General features: G+C 34.5%; 1 protein-coding gene across 9 annotated transcripts in view; it reads right to left on the bottom strand.

The window, feature by feature from the left end:
- MSR1 (macrophage scavenger receptor 1) overlaps positions 1 to 19,085 on the bottom strand; it is a 163,635-nt gene that overhangs the window by 37,855 nt on the left and 106,695 nt on the right. For all 9 annotated transcript variants that reach the window (XM_036838981.1, XM_036838989.1, XM_036838988.1 and 6 more), the window contains 4 exons: positions 17,937 to 18,043; positions 16,182 to 16,295; positions 9,935 to 10,347; positions 5,578 to 5,764 (listed from right to left, as the gene is read on the bottom strand). In XM_036838981.1, the coding sequence (XP_036694876.1) occupies positions 5,578 to 5,764; positions 9,935 to 10,347; positions 16,182 to 16,295; positions 17,937 to 18,043 (821 nt within the window). The remainder of the gene's footprint in view (positions 1 to 5,577; positions 5,765 to 9,934; positions 10,348 to 16,181; positions 16,296 to 17,936; positions 18,044 to 19,085) is intronic.

Below are 19,085 nucleotides of genomic sequence, written 5' to 3'. Positions count from 1 at the left end.
TATTTAAACCTGACTCTTTTTTTTTTTTTTTCTTCCAGTTTTCATGCTCACTGACTTAGAGATGTTTAATCTGGAAGAGGCCTTAAAGCTTGCTTAGTCAAACATAAATATAGAGGTCTGAGAAAGTGAATTCCCAAGGTCTTAAAGCCAGTTGGGTAAGATCAGAACTAGAATACTTCTTTCCTGATGTTCCAGGCTATACTTTTCCAAAATTAATTGATTTCATTTTTGGCAGCTGTTCTTTCATTATTCCTGAGACGAATTTTTCTTTTATGTAGTGGTTAAAGACACAATTCATTTCTTAAATCCCAATAATTAATTGCACAAATCTCCAAATTCAAATTCTATCAATCACTTCTTCCTTATCATGACAATTGATCAATTGATACATTTTTTTTCTTTCTTTGGTGCTTTTAGTTTCTGGAAAAAAATATGCTTAAAATTTTTCCAAATGAACACTGTTTTCAGCAATGAGTCATATTTTATTTCTCTTAACTTCTCTTAACTTCCTTCCTCAAATGTTAAACAACTTTGTCTTTTTAAATCATGTTATCCCCCGCTCCCCACCAAATTCTGCTTCACCATTTCAACAATGAAATTTCATTTAGTCCTTTAGACTTTAATTGCTATAATTACTTGAGAAATATATTAAAATATCTTTACCTCTTTAATCTTCATAAATATTGAGTAATTGCTAATATAAAAGAGGAGGGACACAAAGTAATGACACTGATCCTACAACCGACATTAGATAAAGCACTCATTAATTAATACAATGTCTCTCTTGGGTTATAGTTTAATAAATATTTATTAAAAATTATGACTAGATGCTGTAGAGGATATAAAAAAGTAGCCCGTAATTTTAATGAACTTACTGTTTCCAGTAAGAGACAACATTTCGATAGAAGACAGTATGAGATATTTTTAGATATGACAATCATATTAGGAATTCTCTTGTGAAAGAATACTTAATGTTCAAAAGTAAGCAAGATATAAATGTCAGCAAGAGTATTACTACGGTGGGACCAGAGAAAGCTTCATGGAAGGGGTTGCATGTATGTCACCTATGGACATTAATGATAGATAAGATATTTTCAGATACAAATAGAAGAGGAAGGATATTCTTTCAAGTGAAGGAAAAGCCATGAGAAAGGATGTAAAAAGTATTGGGCATGTCAGAATCACAGTAAAATCAATTGAAATATTTGGTGTCAAAAAGGGAAAAGACAGGGAATGAGGCATTCAAAAGTAGTTAAGAGGGGCTTCCCTGGTGGCGCAGTGGTTGAGAGTCTGCCTGCTGGTGCGGGGGACGCGGGTTCGAGCCCTGGTCTGGGAGGATCCCATATGCCGCGGGGCGGCTGGGCCCGTGGGCCACAATTACTGAGCCTGCGCGTCTGGAGCTTGTGCCCCGCAACAAGTGAGGCCGCCATGGTGGGAGGCCCGCGCACCGCGATGAAGAGTGGCCCCCACTTGCCGCGGCTGGGGAAAGCCCTCGCACAGAAGCGAAGACCCAGCACAGCCATAAATAAATAAACAAATAATTAAAAAAAAAAAAAAAAAAAAAAAAAAAAAGTAGTTAAGAGAAGCACTATAGAAGAACTTGAGCGCTGCAGAGAAAAGTGTATGTGTAATAAGGAGGTGACAGAGAGTCTCTTTGTAATCTAGGGTGTCCCTCTAACAAGAATGCAAGGCTGCATTCTAACAAGAGTGTAGAAAGGACTGTAGTCTGGAAGACTGAGGCAGGAAATGATTGCGAGACTATTTCAATAGTCTGGCAGAGCAGTGATAAGAATAGTTTACATGGAATATAAAGGAGTGACAAGGGGTTAGAGAATGTGGAACATAAGAACTAATGGTATTCTTGGGAGAAAATAACAACAACAATTAAAATTTCTACCTTGGAAATCTGGAAGAATGACATTGCCATTACAAAGTGTAACTTCATAGAAAGGAAGTGTTACTTTCACTTATTCCTTTAAGGCATATACATTTGCTCACCCACCATATACCAGGCACTCTAACAGGTCCTGTGTATGGAGAGATAGACAAGAGAGACAAGACCCAACCTCACGGAACTCACATTTTATTCGAGAAGATCTGTGATAAACAAATAAGCAAATGTATATATTAAACAGTATCATGTAGTTTTAAATACTATGAGGAAGTTAAAGCACACCATGATATAGAGAGATAATAAGAATGGGGAGGGAGAAATTATCACTAAAAAGGTAATTCTGAGTGGATCTAAGGAGAATTGAAAGCTAAGAGAACATTTAAAGGGAGAGAGAGCTGTCTAGTGCACATTATGACAGCAAGAAGTGAAACCAGCACTTCCTCCTTGTTAACTTATACTGTTCAATGGCACTTTCATTCTTCCAGCTCTCCAAGCTAGACAGAGGGAAAATTAGAAAAGAGGGCAGATAAGTAGATGGGTGCCAGATCAAGTAGGAGTTCGGATTTTATTCCAAGTCCAATGGGAAGATATTGGAGGGTCTTAAGAGATAAAAGATCTAATCACATGTTATTATTATTATTATTTCAATAACACTCTTTTGCTCTCTGTAGAATGGATTAAGAGTAGAATCAGGGAGAACAATTGGGAAGCTGATGTAGTACACCAGGCTGTAATACTGTTGCTTGAATTAGCGTCGTAGCAGAGGAGACAGTGAGAAGGAGTTTTATCGTATGGAAGAAGAGTTAACAGGACTCATATATGGATTGGATACAGGGAGTGAGAGAAAGAGAGAAATCAAAGCTTGCTTCCAAGATCTTGGAGTGAGTTACTAGTTGGACAATGACTCAATTGACAGACAAGACTAGGTAAGCAACAGATTTGAGGGGTGGATGAGGGTAGGTGCTCTCAAGAACTAAGGGTTTGGTGCAGGTTCAATCCCTGGTCAGGGAACTAAGATCCCACATGCCGTGTGGCATGGCCGAAAAAAAAAAAAGAGAGAGAGAGAAAGAACTAAGGGTTTGGGTGTGGATTTGTAAAGTTGGGGATATTTAATTGAAATCCCAAGTGGAATTCGAAATCCCAAGTGGAATGTCTAATTGTTAGAGTGAAAGCTGACTAATTCAATTTTTCTTTATCATTGGTTTCAGTGTAATACTTAAAGAAAACATGCAATAGGGGCTTCCCTGGCGGTGCAGTGGTTAAGAATCCGACTGCCAATGCAGGGGACACAGGTTCAAGCCCTGGTCCGGGAAGATCCCACATGCCGCAGAGCAACTAAGCCCACGCACCACAACTACTGAGCCTGCGAGCCACAACTACTGAGCCCGTGTGCCACAACTACTGAAGCCCACATGCCTAGAGCCTGTGCTCCATAACAAGAGAAGCCACTGCAGTGAGAAGCCCATGCACCGCAAAGAAGAGTAGCCCCACTCGCCGAAACTAGAGAAAGCCCGCGTGCAGCAACAAAGACCCAACAGAAAGAAAGAAAGAAAGAAAGAAAGAAAGAAAGAAAGAAAGAAAGAAAGAAAGAAAGAATGGAAGAAAGAAAGAAAGAGAGAAAGAAAGAAAGAAAGGGAGAAAGAAAGAAATCTATAAAAAAAAAGAATACATGCAATATATTCTATACAAGTTAGCTATAAACACAAAAATAAATATACCTGCAACCTTACAACCCAACAAACAGCTATCTATTTAGCCACTTTCCCATCTCATTCATCTTCTTCCTTTTCAAAAACAATCATTAACCTGAATTTTGTTTCTCATTTTCTTGCATTTTAAAAACAACCATTCTCATTAAATGTGTATGTGTCTGTAAATATACATTATTTACTTTTTCTAAATCATGAGCATTAGAAACAAAAATCATACTGTAAATAGTCTCTGGGACTTATTTTTTAAATTCTTCTTTTCTTGTAAAAATTTGGATATTAAGACTTCTTAATTATCCTAAACTAGTGTTATGTAAGATGAAATCACATGGATTTCTGTTTCTCTTGTTCTAATAAGAATTAACAACTGAAAGTGTAAAGTAGAGCTTAACAGACATGGTAGCTAGAATAAGAAGATCCAACATGAATTTAACTAGTGTTACAGAGGAAAGGATAGAGAGAATTGTGAAGAGGCAATATTCAAAGAGACTGAAGCTGATAATGTTCCCAAATTTATGATAGACTTAATCCACAAATATAAGTGGATTTAGGAAGAAAATGAAGTAAAACAAATGTCACATGGAAAAACTGTCAATATAAAAATCACAGACTAGTGAAATTGTAGGTATTAAAGACAAAGATAATGGCAAGCAATGTGGTCATAATCATTTTAAAAGCAATAAGAAAGGCCATAAACCAGAAGAAAATACGAATAAAAATAATAACTGTTACCCTAAGAAATATGTATGTGGTAAAACAATTTTAAAGATCAAGGACAAAATAGAAAAAAGAAATCAAAACATCTCACCACCAATGGACTTTCACTAAACAAATCTCCAAAAAATACTTCAGGAAGAAAAAAATGATCCCAGAAGAGATGTCACAGATACATTTAGGAGGAGGAAAAACTGGCAAACTCATGGGCTAATCTATATAAATATTGTCTGTATCATGTAAGCAAAACAATCTTGACTAAATTCTTGGTTTAAAAAATACATAAAATAGAAATGAGCTATACTCAAAGACAGCAGGAAACCGGGGAAGAGGGTCATCAGAGCGTTTTAAGTTCCTTGTATATTTGAGGATGAAGGTGAAGATACTGATCAACTTGTGACTTTAAGATAAATTTTAAGGATGACTATCAGCAAAATAAAAATAAATATAAGGTTTCCAAAAATTTTTTGGTGCCTCTGATAGAGAGAAAAGTTTAATGAGAAAAATTTCAAATAATCCTAAAGTTGACATGGAAGGAAAGCAAAAGGAACATGGGACTGGACAGAAACGGAGCACAAAATAACGGTAGAAATAAATATGGTGGAAAGAGATGGCCAGATTGCGCAGTAAATTTTAAGAACTGTTCCTCACAAGAGACACGCCTAATACAAAGGATAACAAAGGTTGAAAGTAAAATATGAAAAAAAACACTTAAAATGTAAATAATGACTAAAACCCAGTATAGAAATATATATGATATATATACTAATCTAGAAGTCAGTAAGGTTCAATTCACCTTGTTTTACTCATAGGAGCTAAAGAAGAAATTGACAAACTCATTGTTTTTTTGGAGAATTCAAAAGACCTTTCTAATTAATAATACAATTGATCAGGTAAGAAGAAAAAAATCTGTAAGTTTAGAAAAATAGAATTAACAAGCTTGATTTACAGACAGGTAGAGAACTTTGTGCCTCACAGAAAACTTGTATTTGTACATATGAGAAATTCTGAACAATAATTCATTAAACCATAAGAGCAATTTCATTTGTTTTTTGCTTTTTTTAAAATCACCATTTAGAGGATACCAAGATACTGTCATCTTAACATGTCTTGATATGATCTCAAGGCTCCTTCCTCTGGATATTTGCAGTAAAATTTGTAGTAAACTATTTTAAAACCAGAGAATTTCCAATATCAAATTTCTACATATATCAGTGCATTTTAGTATATCATTTTCTGGAGAATGAGGGGATATTTTACCTTGAATTAAAGTGATATTTTTCAGTGTCTGAGAATGTTCCCAATCCTTCAGCCTGAGATCATTAGTGATGTTATTCAACAGTTTCACTTCTCCTTTTATTTCCTGTTCCAAATGCACTTGTTTTTCTTCCAGAGACTTAATTTTTGCTGATGTATTGTACACACGCTCCTCTAAGTTACTCATCTCCTGTGAAACATAAGCAAACATCCGCAATTTTTGTTACACACATAATTATCAAATATGTAAGTTTAAGAAGCCCTACAAGTCAGGTTTTTAAAAAATGTATAATATTACAGTAATATTATGGAATAAGAATATAGAAATTAGAGAACAATTTTAAAATAGTAATTCTTTGGTTTTGAAGCATTCCGCTTTTAACTGAATGGCTGAATTTTCACACCCTCTGCCAGAAAAAAATTGGTTAAATATATATCTAAGGTATGCTTCTATTCCCAAATATATACATGTCAAAATGCTAAAAATAAAATAAAATAAAAAACTTGTCATATGGTTTTTAATTTATCCAAAGTGAAATTCTTTACACTGTACTTAGAGTAATTACAGTTCCTTAAATTCAATAGATTTGTATATTAAATTGTTTTATAGCAATAACAAAGTTTAATGTCATAATTCTCAGTGGTAATGAACATTAAGGATAGCTTTTCAGATTCAATAAAATCTCAACTAGCATATTAACAATACCTTATGTTCAGTTTTTTTATTGCCTCTGCATTTGAGATTTCATTATTATTTTACGTTTTCAAATGCATATATATTTTGTGCATATTTACATACATGCGTGCATATCTGGAGACTGTGAGCAAGACAGATTGTACTACATTCTCTTATGCTTTTATTTTTCACTCAATAATATAAGAATATTTACCTATTAAAATACTTAGAGACTGCTTTATTTTCTATAATTGAGTGGAATTGTATGTATTTCTCATAATTTATTTGATACCTATTGATAGAGTTTTGAGCTGCACATAAATAATGCTGAAATGAACACCATTTTATATATATCTACATATTTATACAAGCACTTCTGTAGGACAGCTTCCTGGAAGTGGATCTGATCAAAGGGACTAAATATTAAAATTTTTGTTCACTCCTGCCACACCACCCTCCTAACATATGGGACCATTTTTTAAATCTTTCTCAGTGTACATGAATGCTTACTTTTGCACTCAAATTCTAGGTATCATCAATATATTTAACTTTGTAGAGTAAGAGTAAACATAATAAAACCTTGTTTAATTTGCTTTTCAAATTAAGCATCTAGTCATAAAGTTTTTGACAATGTTTTTCTTTATTGCTTTTCCTTTCAAGTCTTTTGCTTGGTTGTCCTTTGGGCGCTAGGCTTTCTCTTTCTAGTGTACTTAACCTTCTCATCTATCCTGGTAATGTTTTCTGTCTCTCTGTTCTTTTATTGTGTCCTCTGTTTCCATGGTATGCTCTATACTTTCCTAAGGACTTCTAGGTTTAACTGTTGATAGATTCTCATTTCCCATTTGCACAAAGAAATAAACCAGTGGTTTATTGTTAATTAATCCAGGTATGAAGAGAAAATTTCACCTCCCTTCACTGGACTGGACAAGTTGAAGGGAGAGGGTCAAGAGAGTCAAGTAAAACCTTTGGAAAGAAATGAACATGTACCAGATCTGCCTCTGCAATAGCAGTGTACTCAAGCAGAGAGACATCTGTTTTTACTGCTCCAAATGGCCTTCCCCCATCCAAAACCTCATTCTAGATTAGCATTTCTCTACCCTCTACCGCCTCCCTCCCTATTTGGCATCTTCCGTGTACATTATGGTATAAAGGTGGGATAGTGATCATGGATGTTTGCAAGTGCAGCAACGTGGTAAATATGCTCGATGTCATTTAGGTGGCTGCAAATTGCTCCAGCTGTCAGGTAGTTCCTGATATCCACAGAGCAAAAGTCAGGGGACTAGCTGGTGATCTTGCGACCTAAACCCTGGGAGCCTCCGAGGATTTTCATACCTAAAGCTGCGACTGCCTTTTCTTTCCTTCTTTGAAAACTGCATGTGGTGCTCACATTAACCATATTTCACTCGAAATAAGTTTTATTAGGAAGAGAGAAAATGCATTTGATATATTTTTTAAAGTGCTATACAGCACCCACACACACCGTCCACAGTCTATCACCAGTGGCACTGCTAGAAACAGGCATTTAGTTTTGCATTCTTACAGTCCTTTGTACGTACAATGGAGAGGATAAATCCCACGTCTCTCTTTTATTTTGTGTCAGTGTTCTTTTTTCTTTCAAATTAATGCTTGGTCTGTCCTTGCTAAACATTACGCTGCTATTACTTATAAGCCTTTTCCTCAAACAGCATTTACTGATTGAGGCATTCATTTAATTTATTTATTCCTGCATTGGGCTAAAGATGAATACAATTGTTTTAAGCGATGAGAATGAGATTCCAAATATTGTTTTCAGTGAGCAAGCACACGCGCGCGCGCACACACACACACACACACACACACACACACACACACTAGAACTGACCTAGATTCCAAATCTCCACAGATGACTACTGTCTTAAAAAAAAAAAAGCTTTGAAAAACAAATTAACTTTGGAAGTTCCTCGTTTCCCTTGTACCTCTGCATCTAATACTGGGACCCCTTCCAAAATATAAGTGCAATCTGTCCGAAAAGCTCACCGATCACCAGATTTTGGTTATTTCTATTAAGTATCACTTCAAACAGGTTCAGGACTTCTACTGCCTTCCAAACGGTTTCCAATTTGGTTTCAACTCCTCATTTACATGGGTTCATAGATATTCTATAATCGCTAATGAGTTGGGGACATTACTAATATCAAATATATTATTTTTTCATCGTGTCCATCTTCGTTTTCTCCACACCCTGTCTCGCTGCTCCTCTGATACTGTTTCCACACAAAGTAATATTTCTTCTCCCTTCCTCTTTCCCTCCAATTTAATCAGTTTCTACTCCCATAGCTGACATTTTACTTTCCTCTGTTCCTCAGCCCTGGGGACAGTTGCTTCTTTGAGAATTTTCTCTAACTCCTCCATAGCTTGAGTCTTTGATATTCCAATGGCATTTGATATGCTTGGGTACTTATTAACCGTGTGGGAAACACTAACAGTCAGATTTTGGAAGATGTGACAAGGATCAGAGACAATATCAAGGTTGGTGTTAGGAAGAGGTTCACCAACAGTCTCCATATTTAAATAGCAATGTTACTGTCTTCTCAGTGATTGCATCTTACAAAAAATAAACATGTAGGCTGTTCTTTCTTAACCTGTTTAGTCTATTCTCTAGTCAATAATTTAGTTGGTTGCCACCTGATATTACAACTTCAGAGGCTTCTCTTTGCTCTCTATAAGGGACATCCATTTTTAACAATCACTACTGCATAACACTGTATCTGTACAGAAAACAACCTCATTAATTAAGAAATGGTCTATTCAAGTAAAATCTACTACAAAGATGCCAGCCTTGCTGAGCTAATGGTGGAAAATTTATAGATTTCACATTAATTATGATCTTAGGGCTTAGATACCTTGTAGTACGAAGATTATTTTTTCACATGAGTAATGAAGTTTTATCCATATGCTTATATTTTCATGGAATGGAACAATTATAATTACCCAACAACAAAAAATAATTCAATATTGAACTAAACAACTTGCTTCTTAATTTCTTTCTCATCAAAACAAAGTAATCCAGAGGGTTGGCCACAGAATAGTTTAGAGCAAAGGTGAGAAAATTATGATTCATGGGTCAAAGTCTTTTTCTGAAAAGAAAGATTTATTGGATCACATTTTCACTCATTTGTCCATGTGTTGTCTACGACTGCTTTTGTGCTACAGTGGCAGAGTTAAGTTGCAAAAGAGACCATGTGGTCCCCAAAGCCTAAGGGCTGTATCTGGGCCTTTGCAAAGAAACTTTTGCTAGCAACTGGTCTGGAATATGTCTTGCTCTCTTGTCTTGTGTATTTGATCCTGTGATGGTAATAAGATGTTGTATACATTATTCAAACTTTAATTCTTTAATTATAGTTATCTTTACACATAAAAACTTATGGATGCTTCTTGGGAGTGACAAACTATTTTAAAATTTAGATTTTGTACTTCGCTCATGTAAATAAGGTTTTCATTCCTTTGATGATGAAGAAAGTTTGGGTTTCGTATAAAATTTGCAAATGCAGAGTATCTATCTGTCCAAATCTGCTAAGATAATCTAACAACTATAATTGGTTTCGTAAGTCTCAAGAGACATTCTAACAGTATTTATAAAATTAAAATACCCTAAGAGAGTCTGGATTCAATCCCAGGTATGACCTTCCAATACAAACCTCTTACCTCTTGTTGTTTAAATGCATTCTCTTGGACTTTGGCATTCAGTGTTGCAATACTGAGCTGCAAATCAAGCAGTGTGGTATTCAGACTTATTAATGACTTGGAGACTTCACCTATTACATTTCCATGTCCCTGGATGAAGGAAAGTAAGGAACTTAGCTGGAGAAGAACGTCATTAAACCTTTGATCGGTTGTCACACTGAAATTTTGGAAATTCTTGGCATCTATGAGATTGGCTTCATTAGCTGAAAGATATTGGATTCTCTTCTCCACGTTGCTCATGTGTTCCGTAACGACTTCTCGAAATCTCATTGCATCTTCACTGTCATTTCCTTTTCCTGCGAGACTTGGAGATATATCATTTGCATTAACTGAACCAAATGTGCAATTCTTCATTTCCCATTTCAGGAGTTGAGCTGCGTATTTAAGTAAAAATAAACAGAGTCATGCCCTGTAACCTTAAATGCATCCACCATTCCATTCCACATCACTTCATCCCATTCTAACGTTCTGAACGCTATCCTAAATCAGGTATGTATTTTAAATATACAAAGTATGAACCAAGGTAGGCATACTGCTGAGAGGGAAACTGTCTCCTTTTCCCAATTTACATTAGAGTTTATCCCACAGTTAAGTCACTCTTTCTGAACTGCTGCTTAGATGAATCTTCTGGGTCGTGGCACATGGCTCTGAGAGTAAGAGTAAATTCTAGAGATCATGAAGTACACTGTATGCTGGTCCTCAGGTGTGCTGTTAGAGTAAAACGAGATAATGCTTAACACAGTGTCTGCAGTAAACATGTTGAGTAGGTTAGTTATTATGAAGACAAATGATAATGTGACAGAAACAATATGTAGTATCAATAAAGGTAGAAATATTAGTGTTATCCACTGTACGAATAAAGTGTTGGCTCATCTTCCTTATCCTATCGCTAAGCTAGCAGAGTGTTATCATTTTCAGTTTCCACAGAACTAATTTACTGTTGGTAGAGAAGGAAACTGGATAAAAGAAGTTGTTTTAACTTTAAAAAATATTGTTTTTATAAGACTCCTCTTTACTTATTATAAAACATATATTTATAGCAGAAAATTTAGAAACAACAAGTAATAAGGAAAAATAATTTACCATTAATCTCACCGTCCTGAATTAAGTGCTAACATTTTGGCATATGCCTATCAAATTTCTGTTCCCACTACCATATTATCATCATAAAAGCAAGATTTTATATACAATCTGGAAACTAGCTTTTAATTAGCACTCTATCATAGACTTCTGCATATTATTTAATATTGTTTTACAAAAATAATTAGAATAACTACATTGTATTCTATGTGTGATTCTACCAAATTTATTTAACAAAACTCCTACATTTAGTTTGCCTCTGTTTCTACTAATATATTGAACACTTTGATGAACAATCTTATAAGTAATTATTTCCGGAATAAAAAAATTCTACTAAATGTTATTTGGGGGCATACGGAAGTGCCGATATATATTTCCAAATGGGCATATGTTCTCTAAACAAGCTAATTACCCTTCTGAAAGGATCTAGAGAAATATGTTTATAGTTTCAAAAAATGAAAAGCATAAACATTACTTTTGCAGATAAAAATAATATATAATTATACACAATGAAGAAAATGTTAAACACCATTTTATATAATTAGTGGCGGTTAAGATTTTATTGTTTTTTTCATCTCTCTTTATATATCTATATTGTTTATACCTTTTAGCTATGTATATATCAGTCGCATCCATATTAATTTGAGTGCATAAGATTTTCCATATTTGACCATTATTGAGCAATAAAGAGTAACTTAATATTGTTTAAAAGTATATCTACATAAACAGTGATATCTGATCTGTCAGTTTTCTTAATAAAATGATATGGCAATAGTATCAGCTTTATAGGTTTTTGAGACTTAAATGAGATTACACATGAAAAACATTATATTCCACCCTGAGCTCAGGGTACCTGTTACACAAATGAGAGCTTGATACTTGCACAGGAACAAGCTGCCTGGTTCTGGAATCTAGTTCCATTCCTCCATTACTAGCTGGATTACTCTGAGAAAATTATTTATCTTTTCCTTGATTAGGTTTCCCCAGTGATCTAAAAGTAATAACTATCTTACAGCGGTGCTGAGGATGAATGCGATAGGGCATGTAAATCAAGTAGCACACAGATGGCACGTGTGAAAACTCTACTCAAATTAAAGTGCCTTATCCTTGAAAGATATTATCTTAGTTACAGAATCTTCACCACGTTTACTTAAAGAAGCTGTTTGATGATGGTTGTCATTGTAGCTATGATTATATTAAGTATTAAACTACATATGCAATTAAATCTCAATTTAAAAAAAAACACATTATATCATATTTTCCTAGTTACATTCTCTTTAAAATTAGCTTATTTGAATTAATAAAATATGTAACTACATTTTGATATAATCCACAACTGAGACCATATTGCATGTGCATTATTTTACATTTCTAAATTTATCAATAAATTATACAAAATAGTATACTTCTTACTTGGATCTCATCACATTTATTAAATTAAGTGTAGGGAGCAAGTTTTGGATTGACAGCCTCACTCATGGATTCATCAATTCTATGATTTATTTATTAAGCACCTACTATATATAAAGCACTGCTTGAGTGACTCTGGGAATAGAAAATGACTGGGAATGGATTTTGACTTTAACAATCAGAAATCTAAACTAACAATATTTGCAAAATTATCTCAAACTTGTCCCTTAAAAAATTTTCTTTTATGATAATTACTGCTTTTTTAGGTAGCAGTTAATAATCCAAGTTCTGGAGGAGAACTGCCTGGATTAGCAATTCTTGCCTTTTCCTTTATAAGCTGTGCCTTTGAGCAAATTAATTGGTCCATGCTTCCATTTCACTATCTGTATAAATGGGATACTACTAGTCAGTGTTTAAATAATTAAATGAGCTGATATATGCAAAGTGCTTAGATCTTTTCCTGGCACATAATACACATTCGATACTTTTCAATATTTTAATTATTATTAATATTTCAGATTCAATATCTGTATGCCCAATACTGATAACAAGGGGAATTAATGTTGTGTAATATAAAAAAATTGGGAGGAGGTTGGGTGTTCCATGAGAAAGGTAGTATCTGTGCTTTATTTATTTATTTATTTTTTATTGGAGTATAGTTGCTTTACACTGCTGTGTCAGTTTCTTCCGTACAGCAAAGTGAATCAGCTATACATATACATATATCCCCTCTTTTTTGGATTTCCTTCCCATTTAGGTCACCCTAGAGCACCGAGTAGAGTTCCCTAAGCTATACAGTAGGTTCTCATTAGTTATCTATTTTATACATAGTAGTATATATATGTCAGTCCCAAAAGAGAAAAACAAATATCCTATATTAACACACATATATGCTTCAGACATATTGATCTAATTACTCAACCATATAATTTTTACTTTCACTGGAAATACTTTTTATTTCATATGGGTAAAGCAAAACTTCTTCTCAGTATAGAAAGGGAAGACTTGATTTAACAAAATGTCATGTGACCAAGGATTTTTCTTTAATACCAAGTTCAACATGAACTGACAATAAAGGCTATTTTTTGCTTACAGATTTAAAAACACAATATTGCTGATTTTCCCAAATCTTGAATGAAAACTAATTTAATCCTTACTTTCTTTAAAAAATTTAATACTGTATCAGAAATCTAGGTAAAGAATGCCAGAGTTCATATTTTCAAATGTTCATTTCTTTCATTATCATCAGAGAGATGCCATTTTGTGACTTTTCTATTTTACATTTGAAAGGAGACAAATTTTATGGCTTGTGCAAAGACCTAGGGAGAGAGTTATATTTGATTTTACAGATCACATTTACTCTTTCATGTTGGCAAAACCTTTTTCTACCAAAAATTTATATTATTTTGAGCTAAAGGATCTTCAGTGTATCAGTAACAATTTATATACATTAATCTTAGATTATATCTTATTCTTCAGAAACATTATTCTATGTCGCTGTACTGTGATAGTGATCTAGTAGCTTCTGAAGAAAAGGTAGCGTGTGGAGAAGATTTTATAATTAAGAAATATCTTTCAATGTATAAGATACTTTAAATAGAGTTTTCATGTGTAACACTTTATCTACTGATTTATATTTGCCAAAACAGAGTAATTTCTATCATTTCAGGGATACATTTTGTCTATATTTGAAATTTTTGGATATCAAGTAGAGATATGTATTGCATTTTAGTTTTCTTTTGGAAAATATTCTGACCTACAACTTACAGCTGTAAATGGATTGTCAGTGTTTCTTATTCAAGTATGATAGACACAGGGAGATCTGTTTCAAATTCTGGTGAATTTGGGTGCTAATGTGAACTTATAAGATTTGAACATTTTTAGCTTTTTGTCAGTCTTAATAGGTACATGCTATAGTTTTAGGAAACAAAGCTACTTCAAATCAATCATTGTCAACCCTAGAAAAAATGTGTTGACTAGCCCAGAGATTTTTGAACTTGGTTAGAACCCTGAAGTCTTTCCAGACTTCAGTTCGTATTCTGCCTGGGCCTAGTAGAAAGAAGTTGCACTCCCTGAGGTTGGCTCTGTAGGCCACGGTTTGTATAAAAGTGATGAAATGTACCAAATTCTAACTGGCTTATAGCTAATGATCCCTAACAATGACACATCTTTCAGTTATGCATTTCAAACTACAGATAAGCATATACATAAACAGCACACAGATAATCTCAGTTCATCAGGAAGTTAGTTGTTTAATGACAAACATGTCAGGTTCCTTTACTTAGATGGCTGTGGTTGGTTTGACAGGTTGATTGGTTCCGTTTGTTGTGGTTGGCTAATGTTTTTGTTTTGTTTTTGTTTCAAAGTAGGAGTTGATTTTTACATATGGAAAATATTTTCCTGGCTAAAATTATGACAACTCTGTTTTGTTTTGTTTTTTTATTGGCCAACCATATTTTGTTCTAAAAACCCGATTGCACTGGGAGATAATAGACCACAGAAGTTAGGAGTCAGGAGCCAGGGGTGGGAAGTCCAACTCCATTGCTGAACAGTTTCCTTTTGTGGACGATGAGGGTGAGCATACATCTGCTCAAGGGTAACTGTAAGGTGTATTAAGATAATCTGGAAAATGGATAGCCTAGTGCCTGAACATAGTGCATGCTCAGAAACATTACAAAAATGTTACAGTTATTGTTGTTTTCGTTATCATTTCTTCCTTAGTAGAATTTTGGCTTTGTCTTGGAATATTCTTTAGGTTGTCTCTTGGCGGAGGAGGTTTGGCCTTTATTAGGAGCATTTTCTTATTAATCTGAATAGTATGCACATAAAAATATATCTTCTTCCCAGCCTATCTCTTGTTCGAGCATATGTCCATTTTGCCACTCACAAAGAGGAGAGCTACAAGGTATATAAATTCAAATGCCAATCAAATCCCTCAAAAATGCTCCTGAGGAAAATAATATTTACAGATTAGCTTGAGTTATATGCAAGCCATCCACCTTTGCAGAAATCCTCAAATTTATCCCCAATTCAAGCCAAACTCTTCAAAAAAAAAAAAAAAAAAAATTGTACCTGAAAAACATCATGTAGAACCCAAGAAAAGTGTTCTATTTTTCTTTTTCTTTGAAAGGATGCTAGCAGGTTATTTTTAGAGATGTTTTAAATAATACCCTTATGAAATATGTGGCCATATAAACTGTACGAATATTACTGAAGGATAGGCCATTATTTTACGAGGATTCCTCTGTTTGAAGACTCACAGGAATACTTCTTTCTGCTCTCAATACTAGGAGTAGAAGTGTATTTCTTGAACAACTGGCTTATTTTTATATTTTAGGCATCATTAATGTAAATGATCATGTTTATATCCTCACATTGGAAACTAGAATACTTACCATGAAATGTATGATGCACCATTAGAAATATATAGGACTTCAGAGGATAACATTGTTGAAATGGTCTAATTCTTTCCATCTTACCTTTACATATTTATATTTTTATCTCAAACTTCCATTTTCTATGCTATTTAAAAACATCTTTTTTACTTAGTAACTTTGCAGAATCTATTTTTTCATGAAATAACTTTGAGGAACACTTTGTGATGTGAAGTCACCCTTATGAATCTCCCATATACAAAAGACTGAATGCTTCTTTTTGCTCCTGCAATAATTAATTCACAAAATGAGTTGCTGAGTTTCAGAACTCTAGAATACTGTACCTGTCACTATTCCGATGATAGGTACAAGAACTACAAACACAAGGAGATAAAGGGCAATCAGTGCAGCTTTGAAAGACTTCATTTTCTCTTGAAGAGTTGGGCCATTTTTAGGATCTGAAAAACAAAAGCCCAACCTACTGTTAGAAAACTTACTCTTCTTACTTAATTAAAATTTTTGAAATCTCCAATTATATTGTTAGTATCAAACCTATTGGAATAAAAAGGGAACAAAAAAATAGGTTCTCATTTATTCAGTAGAAAGCAAAAGGGACAGTCACAGAAGAAGCCAATACAGGCATCAGTATGGACATTTGATTTTCTTATCCATTAACTAAACATCCAGGACAAAGTAACTATTCTCTGCAAGTTGTACTTGTCTCATTTGGGGGCACTAGCTGGAAAATTTTAGTATTGATACCATACCAACATACATGCAAACCTAAATTTCATTCTTCTATTTCACATGGGAATATATTCTGGGTGAAAATAAAATTCCTCATGCAACTATATAATTATACCTTTTTTTCAGATTTTAAGTGAGATAAGAGAAACATTATTGTCAATGATAATTATGCAAATTGTCTCTCCTAATTCCATCTCAATAGTTTTGTATTTGGATGCTTCTTATGATTTGAATATAATGTGAAAAAAATGAAATAAAATGACTCACATTTTGATTAAACTTTGGAATGGATCAGTGAAGCCCATTCTCTGGATATTTCAGAACATAGTAATATTTTAGTATTATTTGTTTATATGGAACACCAATTCACATAATGGGATGCTAATTGTAGAAAAGATAACTCAATGTAGAGGGGCATCTTACTAGCAAAGGAAGATATTTCTCTGATTAAGTGAATACAAATTTCTTTCCTATGGCCATTGTTTTTATTGTTTAATAAGAAAGAAGGAAATTTTGTTTCCAGGTTGTAAACTCCTAAATTAAAACAAAAGTTTAGACATTGTTCAATAATGCTCTATGAGGGATTGAACAAAAAAGGAGAAAAAAATTAAGGAAAGAGAAGAAAACAATAAAGAAAAGGGGGAAAATTGAAGGAAAAAAGAGAAGGAGCGGGGCTTCCCTGGTGGCGCAGTGGTTGAGAGTCTGCCTGCCAATGCAGGGGACACGGGTTCAAGCCCTGGTCCAGGAGGATCCCACATGCCGCAGAGCAACTAAGCCTGTGGGCCACAACTACTGAGCCTGAGCTCTAGAGCCCGCGAGCCACAACTATTGAGCCTGCGAGCCACAACTACTAAAGCCTGCATGCCTAGAGCCCGTGCTCCACAAGAGAAGCCACCGCAATGAGAAGCCTGCTCACCACATCGAAGAGCAGCCCCTGCTCGCCGCAACTGGAGAAAGCCCGAGCGCAGCAATGAAGACCCAATGCAGCCAAAAATGGATGAATAAATAAAAAAATAATTTTTTAAAAAAGAGAAGGAGCAACCACACTATAAGCAAGATGGGATATTCCATCTGTCAGGTGACTAAATTTGAAATCCAACCTGGCAGATGGAATATACACATCTAGGATAAGTCTCAAGACCATAATTTTACATAGTGTCACTAACTCTAAGGACATTCTCCATGATTGCTTCTTTTTGCTCCTGCAATAATTAATTCACAAGATGAGTTGCTGAGTTTCAGAACTCTAGAATACTGTACCTGCCACTATTCCGATGATAGGTACAAGAACTACAAACACAAGGAGATAAAGGGCAATCAGTGCAGCTTTGAAAGACTCTTATTCTACTTACTCGGAGGAAGCAAAGCAGTCATTGAGCGAGCATCAAACTTCACAGATTCTGTACAACTATCAGTGTCCTCCTGTTGATTGGGAGAGCTCTCCCACGGTTCCATACTTCTAACAAACACGTGGAAAAATATGATAATTACACATGGAATTGCTAGGGCCCTTTGGCAAAAAGTTTCAAATTGAAATTTATAATTAAAATCCAATTTTAGCAAGGGAACAAGTATAATTAGTTAGTTAAATTTACATATCTGCCATATATAGCAACATATTATACTTACCCATAAGTTTTAATTTTAACATTAAAAGACAGATTTACATGAACCCACTCATGTATCTTTCTATGTACAAATGTAGGTACCTGTGATTGTAGGTGTGTGTTTTTTTAGAGTGAGAGGTAACTTTGCTCTCTTTGCTAAAAAAAAAAAAAAAAAAAAAAAAACCCAACTGGCAGAAAACAACCATTTAGCTGAAAAGAAAAAAATAATTTCCCTTAGAACAAACAGTAGCTGAAAAGTTGAAGGAAATATTTCCTGTGATCTTTTATCAGAGGTTCCAGATAGAGCAAACAGTTATGCAAAATTTGGAACAAATGTTTCCTGTGGTCTTTTATCAGAGCTTCATGAGCCAAGTTTTCTTTTGCCGAGGCATCAGCTTTATTCCTTTAGAAAGATTTAACAAAGTCTAGTCACAAGATTAGGAGCCAGGAAAAACTTAGTTTTTCTTTTCCTTTGTCTTCCTTTCCTTCCCTTCGCTTCCCTTCCCTTCCCTTTCCTTTCTCTTCCCTTCCCTTCCTTTCTTTTCCTTTTTTTTTTTTTTTTTTCTTTTCTTTCTCACATATTTTTCTTTCAGGGCTTCCTTCACTATATACATTGGCAGCATCTCAAATATGTGCTTGTATCTTTTTAAGCACAATCTATTATATTTTATGACCCAGTCTATGTCTATGTCTCTTTAAGGTGCATCAGAATCATTTGAAGGGCTTCCTTTAAAACACATTGGGGGGCCCCACCCCCAGAGTTTCTGATATTTACGGTAGGGGGTGAAGAATCTGCAATCCCAACAAGTTTTCTAGTGATGTTGTTGCTGCCCATCTGAGGACTGCATTTTAAGAACATTTGCCGTGAAAAGAAATTGTATGACTTTTTCTTGG

This window comes from Balaenoptera musculus, chromosome 21, assembly GCF_009873245.2.
Source record: "Balaenoptera musculus isolate JJ_BM4_2016_0621 chromosome 21, mBalMus1.pri.v3, whole genome shotgun sequence".
Lineage (NCBI taxonomy): Eukaryota > Metazoa > Chordata > Mammalia > Artiodactyla > Balaenopteridae > Balaenoptera > Balaenoptera musculus.
Note: the sequence above shows the minus strand (reverse complement) of the source record. Positions and strands in the feature narration are given on the sequence as shown.